Raw genomic sequence first — 20,252 nt, 5'->3', positions numbered from 1 at the left:
CCCTCCGTGAGGATTTACTAATGTACCTGCTGCAGCTAGTCCAGGCATTGAAATATGAAAACTTTGATGACATAAAAAACGGACTGGAACCTAGCAAGAGGGATAGTCAAGGTTCAATGTCAGAAAGCATGACAACACCTGGAACTAATGGTACAGAAATTGACAGGTAAAAAGATAAAATTTTCAATAAAATGAATTTTAAAAGAATTTGTAGGGAGAATCCAGAGAATGTAAAGGAGCAGCTGGGAGCATGTGTTCCATTAATTTCAGTCTAGAAGAAGTGTTGAAAGGCATGATTAATATGACGCTATGTAATGCACCAACAAACTTGTTTAACAGAAGTCTCCTTCTGAAGTTCCTGTGAATATATGTAATAGTTTTCCAAGTCTTAAGCTTCAGTATCTAATTACTTGTGTCATTAGTGTATAATCTCTATATTATAAGTATACTCTTTTTCACTTATATTACTGCAGATCTGTAGAGTAGATATACTGGGGTGCATGCTGCAATGACACTTAGATATTAGTAGAAGTCTTTGATTACTTCCTTTTAGGTAAATTTACTGTATGATAATTTTGCCTAGCAAACACTGGATTTGTCTAGTCTACTGCCTGTGATTGCATTCCAGATTTGAGTGTTTGCAGGTGTTGTGTTTTAGCAACTTCATCAAAAGCACTTTAGAAATGCTTATGCTGAAAACATGAATTTGCTAAACTCCCGTGGGAGTCTGTTTATTTTTTATGGAAGCTAAGTTAAAATAGTAAGATTTATATGAGTGTGTCCTGCACAGCCATAAATTGTGTAACTAGCTCGGCAGAGGTTTTTGATTTCAGGAGCAGCAGTGATCAAAGCTGGCATTCAGTTTGTTCTGAAAAAGAGTTGAGATTATTTAGTTGTCTTTTAAAAAGTTCTTCTTTTACAATTTTCTGAGTTTATTATGTTGTGGAAGTCAAATGCATTGCTGTTTCCTTGCACAGTTCCTGTCCCCCACGAAATAACTTTGAATCTCAGCAGTTACACACTTTCCCTTATGTAGTTCCCAGATCATGACTCCTATTCCATCTGTCTCCTCACCGCCTCTGACTTCGAAAACAAAGGAAACTGCAGACAATGAGAACCTTGATGTAAGTCAACTGTTTTACCTTGCATACCTTATGATCTTAGAAGCCTTTCAGTACAATTTCTACAATTTTGTGTGTGTGTTTTTTAGATGTTTCTGTTGTACTTTGCTGAATATTTAAATGCTGTAAGAATATAAATGTAAATTAAATACAAAAACAAACAAAACAGTAGCTTATCTGAATTTCTGGTTGGAGTAGTCAAAGTCTGGGGTGACTGAGCAATGAATTGGATAGCAAACTGTTTTATTTTAAGTATGACAACTCAAAAAACTATGCATGCTGATTAGATACTGACAATTACGTGATTGTGTTTGAGCTGAATTAAAACTCCTTAATTAAAACTCCTTTTTTAATTAAAACAGTTATACAAATGTTTTAGTATCTTTGGTGTGTTCTTCCTTTGGCCAAATTGTGATGTCCTCCTGTTTATGAACTGAAGGACACTATGTTGATTTATATCCACCAAGGATTTTACTCTTCTGTTTGAAGTAGAAATTGATCAATAAAAATTAGACTGCAGGGAGGGAAAGGTACAAGGTAAAGATAATTTGGGGGAATTTAATTTTTGTCTGAAGTATAGTTGATTGGCATCTGAATAAAAAAGTCCATTCCCTTTTGCAAATTCAGAACTGAATAGAAATTAAACCTAAAATGAAGCCTATGAACAAGAATATGCAGATTTCTTCTTGCAAGGTATAATAACCTTGGAAAAGTAGCTAAAAGCTCTGTGAATTCTACATAGGTTCATAGATTCATAAGGTTGGAAAGGACCTACAAGATCATCTAGTCCAACCATCCTCCTATCACTATCCCTACCCAACTACTAAATCAAATCCCTTAGCACCTCATCTGAACGCTTCTTGAACAGCGCTAGGGATGGTGCCTCAACCACCTCCCTAGGCAGGCCATTCCTGTGCCTGACCACTCTTTCAGAGAAAAAATGTTTCCTCAGGTCTAATCTAAATCTTACCCGGTGCAACTTGTGGCCATTCCCTCTCATCCTGTCATTATTTATCAGGGAGAAGAGGCCCACCCCCTCCTCACCACAACCTCCCTTCAGGAAGTGGTAGAGTGCAATAAGGTCTCCTCTGAGCCTCCTCTTCTCCAGACTAAACAATCCCAGCTCCCCTCAGCTGCTCCTCATAAGACTTGTGCTCCAGACCCCTCACCAGTTTAGTTGCCCTTCTCTGAACACGCTCCAGGGCCTCAATGTCCTTCTTGTAGTGAGGGGCCCAAAACTGAACACAGTACTCGAGGTGCGGCCGCACCAGAGCTGAGTACAGGGGGATGATCACCTCCCTGCTCCTGCTGGCTACACTATTTCTAATACAGGCCAGGATGCTGTTGGCCTTCTTGGCCACCTGGGCACACTGCCGGCTCATGTTAAGCCGAGCGTCAACCAACACCCCCAGGTCCTTTTCCTCTCTACATTCTTCAAGCCATTCTGCCCCAAGCCTATAGCATTGCATGGGGTTATTGTGGCCAAAGTGCAGGACCCGGCACTTGGTCTTATTGAACCTCATCCCATTGAGCTCAGCCCAGCTGTTCAGCCTATCCAAATCCCTCTGAAGGGCCTCCCTACCCTCAGGTAGTTTGACACATCCTCCCAACTTGGTGTCATCTTCAAACTTACTGAGGGTACACTCAATTCCCTCATCTAGGTCATCAATAAAGATATTAAACAAGATGGGCCCCAAAACTGACCCTTGGGGGACACCACTCGTTACAGGACGCCAGCTGGACTTAACTCCATTAACTACTACCCTCTGGGCACGGCCCTCCAGCCAGTTCTCCACCCAGAGAAGAGTGAACCTGTCCACACCACGGGCTGCCAGTTTCCTCAGGAGAATGAAGGTGTAGAACGTGTTAATTAGTTTTAGTTCTGGATACAAAACAGGTAGCAAATAGGCTTGAAACTCACACTAGGAAAATAGTGTAGGTGAGCAGTGTCAAGTATTGTACATAGAAAGCACTAAAGATTTATAGTTGGTAAATATTCTACTTTAGTAGACCTTTTTTATTTTTTTTTTACTTGTACCTTACTGCTGGGATTTTTTAAAGTAAAAATTACAAATAGTAACTTAATCATAGGATGATTTGGGTTCAACCTTTAGAAGGGAATGTATCTTTTAACCGTCAATACTTGTTTTTTTTCCATAACTTCATTTTACTGATGCATTCAGATTTCTTTTATTATGTAATTTTGTTTTTCTTAAATCCCTTGCAGCAAGACCTTTGCACTTTCTTGATATCACGAGCATGCAAAAATTCTACGTTGGCGAACTACTTATACTGGTATGTTGTAAACTATGTATCACTTTGTAATTGAAATCAAAGCTGTAATACTCAGAAGGTTGTACAGGAGAAGATAATTTGTCTTGCACTTCAGAGGCTCTGCTTCTGTCAGGATAAAATAGTGCATTTAAAATAATACATGTCTGAACAGAGTATTCCGTGAATGAAGAGCATGTACACAAATGTGACTGACTTGATGATGATGATGTTGGTAGATTAGCTAATTTCTGTCATGCTGATGTAAGCTGTGCACTGACGTTTCAACAACTTCTAGAGAACTTGTAGTATGTTTTTAAGTCTCCGTAGTTCTGAAATTTTTGTTTTTGGACAAAAACAGAAAACAAACAAAAAAAAAAAGCCTGAACAACAAAGCAGAGAAAATACCACAAAATCAATTTGTTCATTGTTTTCTTTCCAGGCATCTCAGTTTCTTAGTGACAGAATATACATGTTGAAGCTACTGTTTAAACTGACATAGCCAAAACTCCAGTCGATTGCTGATCAGTTGCTTGTTTCAGCTGTCCAGACATAGTATCCACTTAAAATAATGGGAGAGTATGTTAATTGTTGAAAATTAAACTTATGTGCTCATTCCCTTGCTCTAAAGCTCTCCTATCACTGTACTTTAACTTTGCGTGCAGAATTTAATATTTTCTCACTTTTTTAAACTTTTCCTTGTGTGGGTATATGAGACACCTACCCAAGTGTTGTTTCAAAATAGTTTTGAGAAAACTTCTAGTTTTTTTTTTTTTTTTTAAAGAAATGAAGACAATTATTACATATTTCAGTTTATTACATCCAATTTTCCTTTTAGTGCACAGGCAAAAGATCTTAGTTTTTATGATCGTACTATTGCAGTCTAATTTTGTCACTTTAGGAATGGAGCAGTGTGAACAAATGTAAGAAAAAAGCTTTAGAAGTCATTTCCAGTTATCAGTTAACATTGTGGCAATATGCATGAAATACTTCACATATGCCTTACATGTATTTGTAAATAATACTAGTCAAATTTATACTAGCATTTTTTAAACACTTCCAGTAGAGTTCTTATGTCAGTGTAAGCAATAAAATTCAAAATTTGTTTATACAGACAACTTTAAAAAAAGGCTATAATGAAATGCTTCTAACGATGCAACTTTCTGTACAACTGATAAACATGGATGCCTGTATCTGTTTGCTTTTGAACTGATGATATACCTTTCTGACACTGCTTCTTTTCAGGAGGAAGGAAGTTTGATTTGTAGAGGATTGTTTTTGACTTGAGCTGTTGGCAGGCAATTTCCTTTCTTTTCGGTTATGACAACAATTTCTGGATTATCATCTAAAATTGAAGTCCAGGGTGGTTTGTCTTTTATGTTCTACCATATTAAAGCTGATATGAAATAAGTGTAAAACTGAAGTGTTAAACAACAACAGAAAAAAACCCACAACCTATGTAGTGTGTATTTGATTTTTATCTGTAGTCAGCATTCTTGACCACTAGCTGAAGTTGTAGAGCACTCTGAAAATAGCATTGCTCATTCGCAGAAAGCCCCCTAGCCATATGAAAAGTCACCTGTAGAAAAGGAGAAACATGATGAATACGTAGCCAATTCTGAATCAAAACACTGTGTTTGAAAAGAGATTTTCTTATCTCTACCTTTTATTTATTATTTTTTTATAGTGAGTTTCTTTTCTTTGGGTAAAACTGTGAGATATTTCTTAAACAGAAAAGATCTTTTGTGCACAGCTGCGTTTGTCAGTACTGTGAATAGAAAGAAACACAAAATCTTTCAAATTAATTATTACAGTAAAATATTGACAGTTACAGTATAACCATCAGAAATTAATTTTGTACCATCATCATAATTTTAGAAGTGAGAACTTAAAGTGTAAGGTTTGCTACTTCAGGATCAATACGTTTTCTTTCACTGTTGCTGTTAGGAAACATATAAGATGGGACATTTTAATGTATACTTGAATAGCGAGTTTACATCTACTGCATTATGGCTGGGCTGTACAGGTTGACAGAACTCACAGTGCTTGCTTGGAGTGTTCTTACCATTTTTTTACTTGTCCTGTTTACGTGATGAGATGTTTGCTGTTGTGAAGCATCTCAGAAGTTTTGTTAGGCTGTCTTAATTTGAATGGAAGTTTCTAATTATGAATTGGAAAGCTCATCTGTTATCTCGTTTAAGAATGACTGTTTTCAGATCCAGACATACAGGATAGAGATGCTGTGTTTTACTAAAGTATATTGTATTTTTCTGCAGTAACTTGAGTTCCTCTTGTACTGCAGGTATGTAATTGTGGAATGCGAAGACCAAGACACTCAGCAGAGGGACCCAAAGACTCATGAGATGTACTTAAATGTGATGAGAAGATTCAGTCAAGCTTTGCTAAAGGTAATGCCTTTATATAGCATTCTTTGGTAGTCACTTTGTTAAAAAGACGTGTCTTAGAAAGAGGACATTTTATCACGTCAGTTATTGAAATCTAAAATGCTTCCACTTTTGCTTGAATTTTCAGTGTTTGTGGTAAACTAAAGAGGCTACCAATTATTGAGAAAATTGTCCTCTGTCTTATTTCTTGCTTCCATTAGTAACATGCTGATTTTAAAATCTTCTGCCTTGTATAAGGAATCAGTTATTTCTTTGCCAATGCAAATTGAGTCAGGAAGCCTGTCCTTTGAAGTCAAGAGAACTGTTGTTCTGTTTGCCTTCTGCACAGGGTTATGCAGGGGAAAAAGCAAAAACAAAATAAAAAAAGTGTTTATGAATTGCAGTCTAAATCACTATATCTACTAAAGTACCATAATGTTTCATGCTCTGTATTTAAGTTTTACAAATGTTTTTTAAATCCAACTCTTAAGCTTTGTAGAATGTTCTGTGTGCTTGCTCTTACTAACTTCACTTGTGTGAATAAGTTTGTTATGCATGAATGTTCACAACTAAAGTTATTGATGCAAATTAAAATACATAGGTAGGTCAGATAATTAATTGCCAGCTGCAGTGATTTTGATTGTATTTTACTGAAAATATCTTCTGAATTGAAAAAAAATTGATCTTTATTCACTTACTTCTTAAAGCCCAAAAGTCCAAGATCACAGGAATAATTAATAGATAACTGTGGAACAAAAAAACTAATTTTGTTTCTTTTAATTCACTTAGGGTGATAAGTCTGTCAGGGTTATGCGTTCATTATTGGCAGCTCAGCAGACATTTGTGGATCGGCTGGTTCATGTAATGAAAGCAGTGCAGCGTGAAAGTGGGAATCGTAAGAAAAAGGTAAATAAGAGATTGGAAAATTTATCTGTAAGTGGAATTTAACAGCATGAATGTTAGCCTTTCGTGAAAAATTCTTAGCACTGAGATGTTACAGGACAGGTGGAGAGCTGTTAAACAATTTTAGCTATTTTTAAATAAACTTAGGAGAATATTAGATGGATCAAAGTTAAAAAGTGCTCTGAAACTTCAAAGGTGGAAAAAAAGAGGCCCTTCAGAAAAGATAGGGTACTGTGACAGAGGTGAAGAAGTATTGGAATAATGTGAAGAGGGATGATATGAGAGTTAGCAAGTCATAGAAGACATGAGAAGGGAGCAGAGGTTGTTGTGGTGTCACGGAATCATGGTTAAGGTTGGATGGCACCTTGGTAGGTCTTACCCCTTTCTCAAGCATATCCCCTTTTGGTAGATTGTCCAGGTCTTTGTCTGTATAGCTTTTTAGTATTTACAAGAATAGAGACTCTCCAAGCACTCTAAACAATATTAGCAGTTGTTCAGTCACTCTCGCAGTAAACAGGTGTTATCTGACACTCATACCAACACTCCCCACATTCTCTTTGTCCCTTTTCCCTCTTATGGTGGCACAAGGCATTGCTGAAAAGAGTCTAGCTATCTTGGTTCTATCTTTGTTACTCCCTCTCTTCATGTATTTGTATATGTGAATAAAATTTGCCCCGAGGCCATCTCTCTTCACTTTGCAGCCCTAATTCCCTCAGCCTTTTCTCCTAGGAGAGATGCTCCACTCTGTTAGTTTTTGTGGCCAGGCACTGGACTCTCTTCTGTATGCCCACGTCTGTCTTGTGCTCAGGGTCCCAGAACTGGATACAGCATTCCAGATGTGGCCTCATCAGTTGAGTAAAGCAGAAGGATCATCTTCCTTGAGCTGTGGGTCACTGTGCCTAATGCATGCCAGAGTATCATTAGCCTTCTTTACTGTAAGGTTATACTATTCTGCTTGATATCTAGCAGACACTCAGACCTCTTTGTGCCAGAGAATTCATGCCAGTATAGAGAGTAATCAAGAAGTTCAGCTAACAGCAAGACTTCCTTTGTTCCAAAAGCAATAATCGAAAAGCTGTTCTTCTGTAAGATGAATGTATAACTACTTGAAAGGGAACTGTTAGCCTGGAAATGAAGAATTTCTATCATAAGTACTGTTTAAGATAGTTTGTCCTTCTGCTGTGTGAGCTTGACAGGTATGGGCAGGAAGTGGGAATGCCAAAGGAATTTCTAGCCACTCATTTTCTTTTCCTCTGACGTACACCATTATTCTTTAACATGAGTTTTCAGTGTAATAATCCATTATATTTTTCTTTGGGGTATGTTTGTGCAGGAAAGTGAAACATTTAAGCGTTGTATTACTTCTGTGAAATTATGTGATTGTGCTATGTACCTTTAAGAAATGTATATCACTAAAAGAGATGGAAGGTTTTTTCAGTCCATGGAAATGTGTTGCCTAGTTGTGCAATATATTGGTAGTGATCTATCAGATTATCTTTTTTTCAAACTAAACCACAAGGCTTTGATTTTGGAAGCGTAAGGAATTGAAAAAGTTAATGATTTATTAGTATACGTCTGCTGTTAAAAGACTTAAAATTGTTCATGTGAACCTAATTATTGTGCTTTGGGTAAAGATCAAGTGCTTTATTCTTATTCTTTTAGAATGAGAGGCTTCAAGCATTGTTAGCAGATAATGAAAAGATGAATTTAGCAGATATGGAACTTATTCCACTTCCTCTGGAACCCCAGGTGAAAATTAAAGGAATAATCCCTGAGAAAGCCACACTCTTCAAGGTAAATGGCATCTAAAAAACTGAAATATAAACTATGACCATGAAGCTTAAAAACATCTGTTGGAATGTTGAAATAGTCTGATCTGGTCAAGGCAAGATCTGACTGTAACTTGTTCTGGATGTGGTTGAGTAACTTTTTTTCTGAAAGTATTTTAAGTCACTAAATTAAAGCAGCTTTTGTAAGACTAATAACATTTATGGAGTAACTCTGTTCTCATTTTGAAAAGGCTAAAATTCTATGTACAGAACTTCAGTAGTGCAAATGGTTCACAGGCCAGGGGTGTTGTTCCCAAGTTAACAATGCTTCCAACTTCAGAGTGTCTGAAACTTGAGGAGGCTATAGTAAACAGAAATATCGTTTGTGATCAAAAATCTTACAAACTGAGACAAACTGAGATATTACAGCTAAGATACATATGAATATGTATTCTCTTTTAAAATAAAACTCTTGTTAGTGGCTGGAAAAAAATACGATTGTTCATTTGCTTGTTTCCTTCTGTTGCAATGAACTGCTGGGTAGATCAGATAACCTGAGGATAAATAAATCATTAATTTAACCCAGTTCTGTTACTTGTGGTTATGTGGCTATTCCTTAATCTAGCTACTGGACAGTCAGTATGCTGTTTAAAGGACTAGTTTTGTTGTGCTTCTTATGCTACCTGGAACGTTAATCATTTATGTGTGTTCAGTCACGTAGTTCCTCACTATAAATTTAACTGCAAATCATATAGTTGACCAAAATTATTACCTGTCAGAAATCTAACTAGCAGTTTAAGTGCTAATTTTAAAGGAGAAGAGGTTCAAGCTGCTGTTGCAGCCACTGTTACCAGCCTCTATTGTAAGCTTTAAATGTATTTATACCTGCAAGTTTTAATGCTTGTGGAATGCAGTAATTTCTGTTAACTTAGACAGACATCTTTCCATAATTTTCTGCCAACTTTGATTCCCCATTGTTCTGTTCTTTTATGAAAAAAGAACATATCTTTCACTACCTGCTCGAGTAACTTGTTTATAAATTAGAGATAACTTTGGTTGTCCTGATTCTGAATATTTACTGATTTCCATTTAATCACTAATCTGTGGTATAAAAAAATATATATCAAACTCTTAGATGAATGACTAATTTTTGATGCTTTTGGACGTCACATGGCAAATATACATACTGCATGTGAAAAATCTAATATAGCTTCTGAAATTTTAAACAGTGTCCTTGATTTTTATTGTTTTTGCTTTGAGGGAAATGACTTGGTCAGTTGTAATAGGTGAAATTATTCATGTAGATAATTGATCCCTTTCAATCCGTTTTATTTGAAGAAACAGCAAACAATTAAATTGATTTTCACTAACAACAATATAAAATGGCATTTTTACTTTTACTAAATAGATTAAGGAAGAAGTTAATTTTAAAGATGACTTGCCTCTAGCATTTCTTTTATGTTTATCCTATAATTGTGTCTTTTTGATCAGGTCAATTAAAATTTGTTTCGTTGTGACCTTTTGCTCAGCACTTTTATGTTGATTGGAATTAAATGCATGCAAACAATTTGAATCCTTCTGTCATTTCCTCTGCCATGGCCTGGGTTGTGGGGTGGCATTTGGGAAACAGTGTATCATTTACACTTTTCTATCTTTTTCTCTTTAAATAATGAAGAACTGGAGGGGATTTAATTTATTTTTATTTTTTAAACATGCTTAGATCCCAGTTCTCATAAATGAGAATGATGTGGTCTAATTGATTTCTGAACAGTAAATAACTATTCTAAGAAGTTTTCAGATTTGCTTATTTTCTGCTGAATTTGAGGAACAGTAAGATAACTCCTACTCCTTGCTGCCAATAACCAAGGAAACTTTTATATAACTCAATTTTCTACCCATATTGTATACCTTATTCTTGCCCATTTCACTTATAATTCTTTAAATATAGATTTACGTTTTAGAAATCTGCTGTAGTGAGATGTTAATGTGAATATTGTTTTGAGCCAGCTCAGTAGAGTTTTCTGTTCCAGAGTGCCTTAATGCCTGCTCAGTTATTCTTCAAGACAGAAGATGGAGGCAAATATCCTGTAATTTTTAAGCATGGGGATGATTTACGTCAAGATCAACTTATTCTTCAGATTATTTCACTTATGGATAAGGTGAGGGTTACCATCCTGTGTTGCATTTATGTTCCTGATTGTTCTCAACAGTGAGACTAGTAAAAATGGTCAATGTGGCTAATATGGCTATTGGTGTTGCTAATACATTTTAGGGTTTTCTGGACCTTGGATTTTTTTAATAGATTTTTTGAGATTCTGTTTATAATAAAACATTAAAATTCTTAAGCAAGTCTTTACTCATTACTAATTTCAGTGAAGAATTTTGTAGATCAGCATCTAGTATTATTTCAGAAACATATCTGATTTTTGCTGCTCTCATTTTAATTCTTCCTTCTGCTTCATCCTAGCTGCTAAGAAAAGAGAATCTGGATTTGAAACTCACGCCCTATAAAGTGCTGGCAACTAGTACAAAACATGGTATGAATACTTTTGTTTCCTAAAAGTACCTATGGGGAAGAATTTTTCTTTCCCTCCCTCGTTGACTGTTGTGACATAGTGATTTCATTTCAGATTTTATACATAATAGACAGCTCTGAAAAAGAGCTCAATATATGTAAGATAACATATATAAATTATTGAAGTAGCCAACTGTAGTGACCAAGTATTCCATAGGTTGTGATACGTGACAGTCGTTAAACTATTTACAGATCTATTTTTGTGCTAACTTGCTGTATTATCTTGGAGAAATAGTCTGAGTACTCCTACTGATCTTTACATGAACTGTAGGGAAGAAAAAACAAAACAAACTTGGCTACGCTTTCTGATCCATTGTGGATAAGCATTTAGCATGTCACTGATATATCTTTTTCTACTCTTGAAAGTCTGGAACAGGCTTTTTCGGTCCTGACATAGAGTTAGGGTAAGCTGTATGTTACTGAGGCCTGAAAATTTGGGAAAAAAGTGTTTGGTTGTTTGTTTTTTTTTTTTTGCCAGTGAGAAGCAGTTGAATGAGTGTGTTGTGGCACATTTTAATAAGAATGCTTTATGAAGTATCTTCAGATGTCTGTGCACTCAGGTGTTTTTTTGTTTATTTCTTTCACAGGCTTCATGCAGTTTATTCAGTCTGTGCCAGTTGCAGAAGTTCTTGCTACTGAGGAAAGTATACAGGTGTGTGATGTAGTACTTTTTAAGTCTTCTACTTGTCAGGCAGTGTAAATTGCAGCTTTAGATCTCATGCATCAGTCTTATAGCCTCCCCAGTGACTTTTGTATCTGCTGTTAAGAATGATGCTGTTTAGAAGGATCTGCTGTTCTTCTGAGAAGTTTTTAATAATCTGAATGGCACAATTTAAGGCTGTTACCTCTTGTTTTATCACCACTTACCTGGAAGAAGTGGCTGACACCCACCTTACTACAACTTCCTGCTAGGTAGTTATAGAGAATAAAGTCTTCCCTGAGCCTCTTCTTTTCCAGAGTAAACAATCCCAGTTACCTCAGCTGTTCATCCTGAGATTTGTGTTCCAGACACTTCACCAGCTTTGTAGTTCTTCTCAAGACTCACTGTGTTGCCTCAAAGTCTTTCATGTAGTGAGATGCCCAAAACTGAACACAGTTCTCAAGCTGCGGCTTCAGCAGAGCTGAGCATAGAGGTTGATCACCTCCCCACTCCTGCTGACAACACTATTTCTTTACAAGCCAGGGTGCCATTGGCCTTCTTGGCCACCCAGGCACACTGCTTGCTCATGTTCAGCTGGCTATCAACTAGCACTCCCAGATCCTTTATTCACAGAACTTAGTTCTATGTGATTTTACCTATCCCCGTGGAAGTAATTTTGTATTCCTGGTTATTAATTAGTGTATACTTAATGTGATGTTAATTTGCTGGGCCTATTTTAAAGACCTACATTTCAATTTGTACTTGAGATCTCTTTCCGCTGAGTTTGAAAATATGACGATTAAGATGAAATGTAGAGATAGCAATATGGAATTGAATTTAATCTTACTAGTTTTGTTGGGAAATGGGAAGTGGCTGTTAACTAACATTACGCGATTGGCTCTTTGTGGTCTTATTTTAAATCTTTAATTACTAATCATAAAAATCATGCTTCGAATCATGTGGGATAACTAAATATATTGATGATTTCCCTTCCAGAACTTCTTCAGAAAGCACGCTCCTAGTGAGACTGGACCTCATGGAATAAGTGCGGAGGTGATGGACACATACGTTAAGAGCTGTGGTAAGTGACACTACTAAAAATGATAATTTTGTATCTGAGATATAATGGTTGGAGTTGGTGAGTTATAGAGGCACTTCAGCGTAGGTGTCAGGAACTAGAAAACTATACAGCTGCTTGCTGTCAGAACCTCTGTTGTAGCAAGGATGATCTTGTTTATATAACTGGTGTGGTCTAAAGTTTATTCAGGAGACCAGTCATTAAGTGATTTGCTATTAAACTTAACTTTCATATTTAATGAAAAGATTCTGGAACAAAAAGGTAGTCTTTAATTTGTCAGAACTACAACAGTGTTCATGCTTCTTGCAACTTTCAGGGTGGAATTAGAGGCCATGAGTTTTTCTGGTGATTTGCATCAGTGCATAGATTTTTGAGACAATTTAAGAGAATTATGATTTTCTTTCTTCTTAGTGCCTTTTTTCTGGTGGTAGGGAGAGGTTGTGAGGAGTATTGCAAAAGATTTCTAGCTTGTTTCCCGTTATGATCAAGTCTGCAAAGCCCTCAAAATACCACTGACTGATGAAAGGAGTAATTTTGAGTTGGACGTGCAGTGTATTATTTCTTTCCTCTGCCCTCTTTCCTTTTCCTTGAAGGAGATCAGAAGTTAAAAATGCCCTCCTTTCTAGGAGGAATCTTACCTCTGATACTTCCATTTCATTGGTTAAATCCCACATAATTCAGGGAGATGTAGAGCATTTGTAAAGTACTGAATAATCTGTACTTAAGGTAGAAAATTGTATTTTGCTATTAAAGCAAGTTATTTTTTTTTATGACACTGTTAAATTTCTTACTCCATTTCGATAAAAAGAAAATGTGTCAGTGTCGTTTTTGCTCAGTAAATGGATGCTAGTATAAAAGCATGATTGCTGTCCATTAAATTAAAAAGCTTTTTCCTTCAAAAAAAGTCATTCAATTGTTACTGTACAGTATCTTCTTTTTTTTATTTTTCTGATGCAGTCATTTGAACTTCTTAAAATGATACTGGTTGCTGGGTGAAGGAAATAAGAGTTTGCATTAGCTATAATTTATTTATCACCTCCTAGCTTACTGCTTCACTTGTAAATACTGCTGACGTGCACAATCAGATTCATATCAATGTCCAATGCTTGTTTACAGTTTTATAAATATCCTTAGAGTGTGTACATTTATTTTGCTCAAAGTGCTTCCTCTTAATTTTGAAGTATCTTAATTCAAGTGTTGAAAGAAGTTAGATTTTTTACACTATTGTGCATATAATTAGGTAGCAAAAGTTTAATCTAGGCAGTTCTGAGTCAATTTGAATTTCAGTTTATTAGTTTATGTTCTTAGTAATGTTGATATAATCTTGATTATTCTTCCCTGTCTTCCTATTCTCTGTGGCATACTTAACTGCTTGTGAACAAAAATTAAGATAACATCATATGCTGTTGTTAATTGTGCAGAACTTACTTGTTGCTCTCCAGGATAGGTACTTGTATTGATACTTCCAATTTACTCGTTACAGCTGGTTATTGTGTAATTACTTACATCCTTGGAGTTGGAGACAGACATCTGGATAATCTTTTACTCACAAAAACAGGTAAATTCCTTTTAGTAGTATAGTTTATGAACATGTTTGATTTCAAATGTGTGGCTAATGTTCAAATGTATTGGCACAAATTTCCTTGTGAATTGAACCCACTGAGTATTGGAGATGAAAATATGTTCATATACTTTCAGTGTAAAAGGTCTCATCTTAAGCTAGTATTTCATTCACTAAGTCAAAGTTCAGATTTAAACTACAGGTAGTATAGAACCATAGGAGAGCTTAGTTTCTAGGGGACCTCAAAGATCATCTAGTTCAACCCCCCCAATAAAATTAATCTGACAGATGAATAATAAGGAAACAAGCAGATTAAGCATGTTCTAATCAAATTAGGTAAGAAGTACCATATATCTGATATTTGTTGTTGCTGTTTGTGAAACATAAACTTATGTATCAGAAGTCTGAATTCTCCTAAACACAGAAATGTTTACAAACCCTGGATTTCTTGGTTTATTTTACCATCTTTTATTCTACTTCCGCATTTCTTATACTCATGACAGCTTGACTTCAGAGTATTTTTTAAGAATGCAAGTTCTTTTTTGAGTAATGCTGACCTTTTTGAAATCAGTGGGGTAAAACTTGTCTTCCTTTCCTGAAGACCAAAAAACTTGTTGCCATTGTCTTAAATTTGTATAGGAATCATACTTGAATTTGTAAAATTAAAGCTGAAAAAAAGAATGCTGTAATAGGTAGCTGTAAAGTAATTCTAGCTCCAAATATCCCAACTGATCTTTATCAAACAATTTAATTATTCGTTAAATTGTTACATTCCTGTTTTTCAGATTTTCTAGCATGCAATTGAAAGCAATTTCATGATGTACTAATCGCATGCCAGTTGCATTTTAATACTTTATGTACACTGATCCAAATATAGTAGATGCTTAGGCAAGTATTATCAGTAGTCATGTGGAATTAGATATAATCTTCATAACTACCCTGAGATATCCTGGATAATTCTTCTCTCGGATTTGACCTTCTTCTAAAATAAATGATTCTGTGAACATTTCAGATGCTGTTCTAAGGAACTGATAGCATGTGCAACCACGAACTGGGAATGCCACATGAGAGCTGGCAGAGCACTGTTCCTTTCAGAATTTTCTCTCTCCTCTGAATATTATTTATTTATTTTTTAACGAAACCAAGCCCCTGTACCATAAAAATCCAACTGTTCCATCAGACTAACTGATGGTCTGGATCACTCAGCTGAAGCTGTGTTTTTGTTTTTTTCCTATCTATTTGTAAAAGATTATTAGAGTCTAAATGTCCTACCTGTTACAAATTCATGATTGAGGGAGGAAAAGTAGTAGAGGTTATCATTTAATCAGATACATCATAGAATCATAGAATAAGTTGTTTTAGAAGGGACCTTAAAAATCTTGAGGAGGTATCTTAAAAGTAATCTTTAAAACCTTAAAAAGGGACAATTACAGTCCTCTGTACTAGGCTAGTTGCTTTAAGCCCCATCCAACCTGGCCTTGAACACTTCTAGCCTTAGGACGTTCATTCACAGCTTTTGTAGGCAACCTTTTTCAGTATCAAGTCTAAATCCACACTCTCTTTGTTTAAAACCACTACCTTTTGTCCTATAATTACACTCCTTGATCAGAGTCTTCCCTCAGCTTTCTCGTAGACCTTTCTTGTAACCGTCTCGTTAGGAGGCTAACTAATGCTGGAGGCTCCTAAAAAGTCATGTTTTCCTTTGTAAGAAAACACACTTATCTCGGCAGTTCAAAATAAAAGGTGTATTTTGATTATTCTTAACTTGCTTCATTTATATTGTTACTTCTTGTTGCATCATATATATTAATGGATCATATAGAGTATATAATGTTAGTGAACCTAAATTACTAAGTTCTTTAATGGTTTAAGAAGAAACAGTTTTAATACATGGCTCCAGCCAAAATAATGATTAGAATTCAAGAGGTGCAGTCTCTGTTTGTTTGATGTTGAATAGCATTTAGTATGACTAAGAAAAAAATATATTAATAATCTTTAATTTGAAATTACACATTCTGTTTTTCCAAAAGTACAGAAGGTTTAAAAACAAACAAAACCCGCAAAACCAATGAAAACAAAACCCTGAAATGCTTTGTTAATTAGGAAACTGTTTGCCAGAAAAGCATGCAGTTTCTTGTCTTTTTTTATTTAGAATACTTCATTTAATTCTCTTCCCTGCCCCGAGTACTGAAATAAAAACGCTGCATACCCTCTGCATTTCAGGAGGAGCTCTAGATGGTTTGCTTTGTTTATCAACCCTATCTTCTGAAAATCCCATTTGAATGCTTAGCAAATGTGGGGAAAAAAATAATCTTGGTTGAATTGTGCTGAGATTCACAACTAAATGGAGTACAAGAGTTTACTGTCAAGGTATTATAATTCATATTGTATGATGGGAGAAGTTATTTTCAACTAAAATATTTATATTTTTCATAACTTAACTTTGTAGACAGATGCAGTGCAGAAACTCTTAATAAACATGGATATGGATTTTTTTTTAGTATTTGCTTTTGAACCTTAGCTTCCATACATGTTTTGATACCTTAAATATATTCATTTACTAATGAAGAAGAGTTAAATCTTAAGTGTTTATAGTGAAGATAAACATCTATTGAATGAGAAAAGTGTAAATAAAATACCTTATTTGGGGGAAAGGGACATATCCATGTGGATGACTTTGCAGTATGGCTGAAGCATATGTTACAGTGACTCGGAGTACTTCATAGGAAAGTGTTGAAAATTGACTCTGGTAGAATGTCATGAAGTAAGCTTATGGGAGTACAACTAAAGCAAATACGTTTTCCCATATTTGATTGGAATTGTGCAAATGAACATTTAACAATCTGTCTAGAGGTCCCTATCATTTATGTGATTATGGGTGTAAAGTTGTGTTTTGGTTTTTTTTTATTGCAGGTACTATTTGTCAGATTGATAATAATTTAGTCTTTTAATGTGAGGTAAAGCTGTATTAGGAAGTAACTTTAGCTTAATTTTACTTAGTGGAGGAATTTAAACAGAACAGCAGAGGGCAGTGCACATCCACAGTAAATTCAGAGCCTGAAATTGTTTTCATTTTCTACCTTTTTTCTCATAAACCAAGACATCCTATGTTAAAAAGATAACTTCTTAGCTCAAGGAATGTAAGCTAGAAACACTTTTCTTAAACAATAGGACCATGTATGCATACTTTCTTGTCTGTCTTTTAAACGACTGAATTTATTGAGTGTCTCTGAACTAGAAACCCATGTCTTTTTTTTCTAGACTTACAAAAATGTGTTCTGTTTTACCTCTCATCTTAAGTAACTTCCCTTTCTGGATTTTTTTTTTAATGACTAATATCATAGGATTGGAATTGTCACAGTTATTCAGGAACAGTAATAAATCAATACTTATTGTCCAGTTTTGTATTTATCTTTAATTTATAAACTTACCTAATAATTATGAACTTTCCAAATTAAGGTGTAATAACTCTGAAGCTGGATTAGAAAATGATTAAGTAAATAAGAATGAGATGTGCATGTTATGGCACCCACCTTATATTGAAGGAAGGGAAAAACAACCTTTAGAAGGCACACAAAGTTTGTAAGATGTCTGATACTGAGAGGACAGATTGTATATAAATGTCATGTTGTGTAGTATGAACTACTAATCATAGTGAAGGTGAGTGAGCCATGGCAGAGTTTGTCCTGGAGTGTCCATCCTTGGGGATATTGAAAAGCTTTTGGGATACGGTCTTGGGCAAACTGATTTAGGTAGCACTACTTGAGCAGTGATATTGAATGAGATGTGCAACAGAAGGTCCCTTCCAACTTGCCCCATTCTGTGAAATAAAATTTAAAGAGAATCTTCTAGTTGGCTTTTTTTTTACCAATTGAGTTATGTAACTCTAGGAGCTCACAATTACCAGGCATAAATTTTGTTACATGGTATTTCAGAACTAAGAAACCTTACTCAGTAGTTAAATAAATAAAATATAATGAAAGTATAGAATGGTTTGGATTGGAAAAGACCTCAAATATAGATGTAGGTCCTCCTTCCTGCTGCAGACAGGGCTGTTGGCCACTGAATTGGGCACTCAATCAGTTTGCCCAGGGCCCCATCCAACCTGGCCTCTAAAGACATCTGCAGTTTTTCTGAGTACCCTGTTCCAATACCTCACCATACTCTCACTGAAAAATTTGTCAAACATCTGATCTAAATCTACCCTTTTTTACTTCAAAAAAATTCCTTCTTGTCCTGTCACATCTATCTATGTGATAATATGATTTTCCTCCTTTTGATAATCTCACTTATAAAGATCACCCCTCTGATGCAGCCCAATATACTGTTGGCCTTCCGAGCTGCAAACACAAGCACTGACAGCTCATGTTAAGGTTTTCATTTACCAGGACCCTTACTGCTTTCTCCGCAGGGCAGCTCTTAAAGAATTCTCCGGGTTTGTGTACGTTTCCTGGATTGCCCCGATACAAACAAAGCATATGGTGCTTGGTCTTACTGAACTTCATTAGGTTCACATGGGCCCATAGCTGAAGCTGATGGTGTCTCTTCCTTCTTTTTTGTCAACTGCACCACTCAGCTTGGCGTTGTCAAATATGATGCTGATTCTCTTGTAGACTGTTGCATAGCTCAAATTCCTACTTAAAGTTATTTCTCCAAGTATCATCACACCTGAGCCTCACATATTTTAACTTTGCGGTGTTCTAAGGTGCTGTGGTCTTAGAGAAAAGTTGCTGTTGGTTTTTGTTTCCTTCCCTCCTTCCTTACAGATATGTATGAAGGAATGACTCTGAAAGTGAATTCTTAATAGAATAAAAATATAAAAATATTTTGTCCTCTTAACAATTGTCTTCATTTTCATTCAATTGTCTTAATACTAAGTTGCAGAATAGTTTTTTTGAAGCTCATATAAAGCAGCTGTTCCAGAATATGTAGAGCTGGAAAGTTCACCTTTTTATCTTACTCTTTCTGCTGCTATTTGGTGTTTTATGGTAGTATACCAGAATCTTTCTCCAGCCTTTTCATTAAAATGTAGCTGATCTGACTTAAAAGGCCTTGTGTAAATGGGGCCCCATAGGTAGAAATGGCAGCATAGCAGAAAAACAAACAAAAAAAAAAGCTGGTGAATATTTAGTGGAGAAAAACATAGTCTGAGAGAAGACAAATGTGGCTCTTTCAAAGGTCTACCAGGAGGCTGATCAGAGTTCTCTTTCAAAGTTATTTTCCTGATATTTTCTCAGGGATAATGCAAAAGAACACTGTCCTCAACAGTTTTCCCTTACAATGGAAAAACTTATAAAATATCCAAGAACTTTCCTGAGGTTCTCTATTAACTATCTCAATCATTATTTTCTTTACAGCAGGATTCCGAGTGTCATGCCTTGATTACAAAACACCTTCTATCTTTACTTTATAGTTTAGTATGCTGGCTTAATTGATCTTGGAGCTGTCCAAATAAAAATAAACTAAGCCTGTTTAATATATGTATTTGGAAAATATTAAATATATTGAATGAACTAAAATAAAAACTGGTGTACATGGTGTCATAGCCTAAAAATCTGCTGAATTTTGAACTATAACTAGATGAACTAACAATAAGCCTCATCTTGAACTTTAATCATTTTTAGGACTAATGTATAAGTCGATGATCTCTAGAGGTTCCTTTTAACCCCTAAAATTCTGTGTGTGATTCTCTATATGAACTGATATATGTTCATATGCATTCATATTAATGTTTTTGAATTGTTAGTTACAAATTTACATTGTTAATTAGTGCCTCTTATTCCTTACCTCCAGAGCAAACTAAGAGAAGATTTAATTACTGTCAGTAGAGTTACTCTTTTATTCAGATGTTGTCCCTTGACTCTTCAAGATGACAGATTTGAATAAGTGAGCTGAAAACAGACCCTCCCCCAGACTATTTAATTAAATAGTTTTTATAATGCAATGGAGA

General features: G+C 35.4%; 1 protein-coding gene across 2 annotated transcripts in view; it reads left to right on the top strand.

Moving 5' to 3' along the window:
* PIK3C3 (phosphatidylinositol 3-kinase catalytic subunit type 3) overlaps positions 1-20,252 on the top strand; it is a 66,479-nt gene that overhangs the window by 20,678 nt on the left and 25,549 nt on the right. For both annotated transcript variants that reach the window (XM_065748877.1, XM_065748876.1), the window contains 11 exons: positions 12-166; positions 1,037-1,124; positions 3,349-3,416; positions 5,695-5,800; positions 6,566-6,682; positions 8,342-8,473; positions 10,479-10,607; positions 10,916-10,985; positions 11,611-11,675; positions 12,660-12,744; positions 14,225-14,299. In XM_065748877.1, coding sequence (XP_065604949.1) covers positions 12-166; positions 1,037-1,124; positions 3,349-3,416; positions 5,695-5,800; positions 6,566-6,682; positions 8,342-8,473; positions 10,479-10,607; positions 10,916-10,985; positions 11,611-11,675; positions 12,660-12,744; positions 14,225-14,299 — 1,090 coding nt within the window. The remainder of the gene's footprint in view (positions 1-11; positions 167-1,036; positions 1,125-3,348; positions 3,417-5,694; positions 5,801-6,565; positions 6,683-8,341; positions 8,474-10,478; positions 10,608-10,915; positions 10,986-11,610; positions 11,676-12,659; positions 12,745-14,224; positions 14,300-20,252) is intronic.

The sequence above is a fragment of the Cyrtonyx montezumae genome, unplaced genomic scaffold, assembly GCF_038088225.1.
Source record: "Cyrtonyx montezumae isolate F1298 unplaced genomic scaffold, pur_monq_1.0 scaffold_54, whole genome shotgun sequence".
In the NCBI taxonomy this organism is placed as follows: Eukaryota; Metazoa; Chordata; class Aves; order Galliformes; family Odontophoridae; genus Cyrtonyx; species Cyrtonyx montezumae.
Note: the sequence above shows the minus strand (reverse complement) of the source record. Positions and strands in the feature narration are given on the sequence as shown.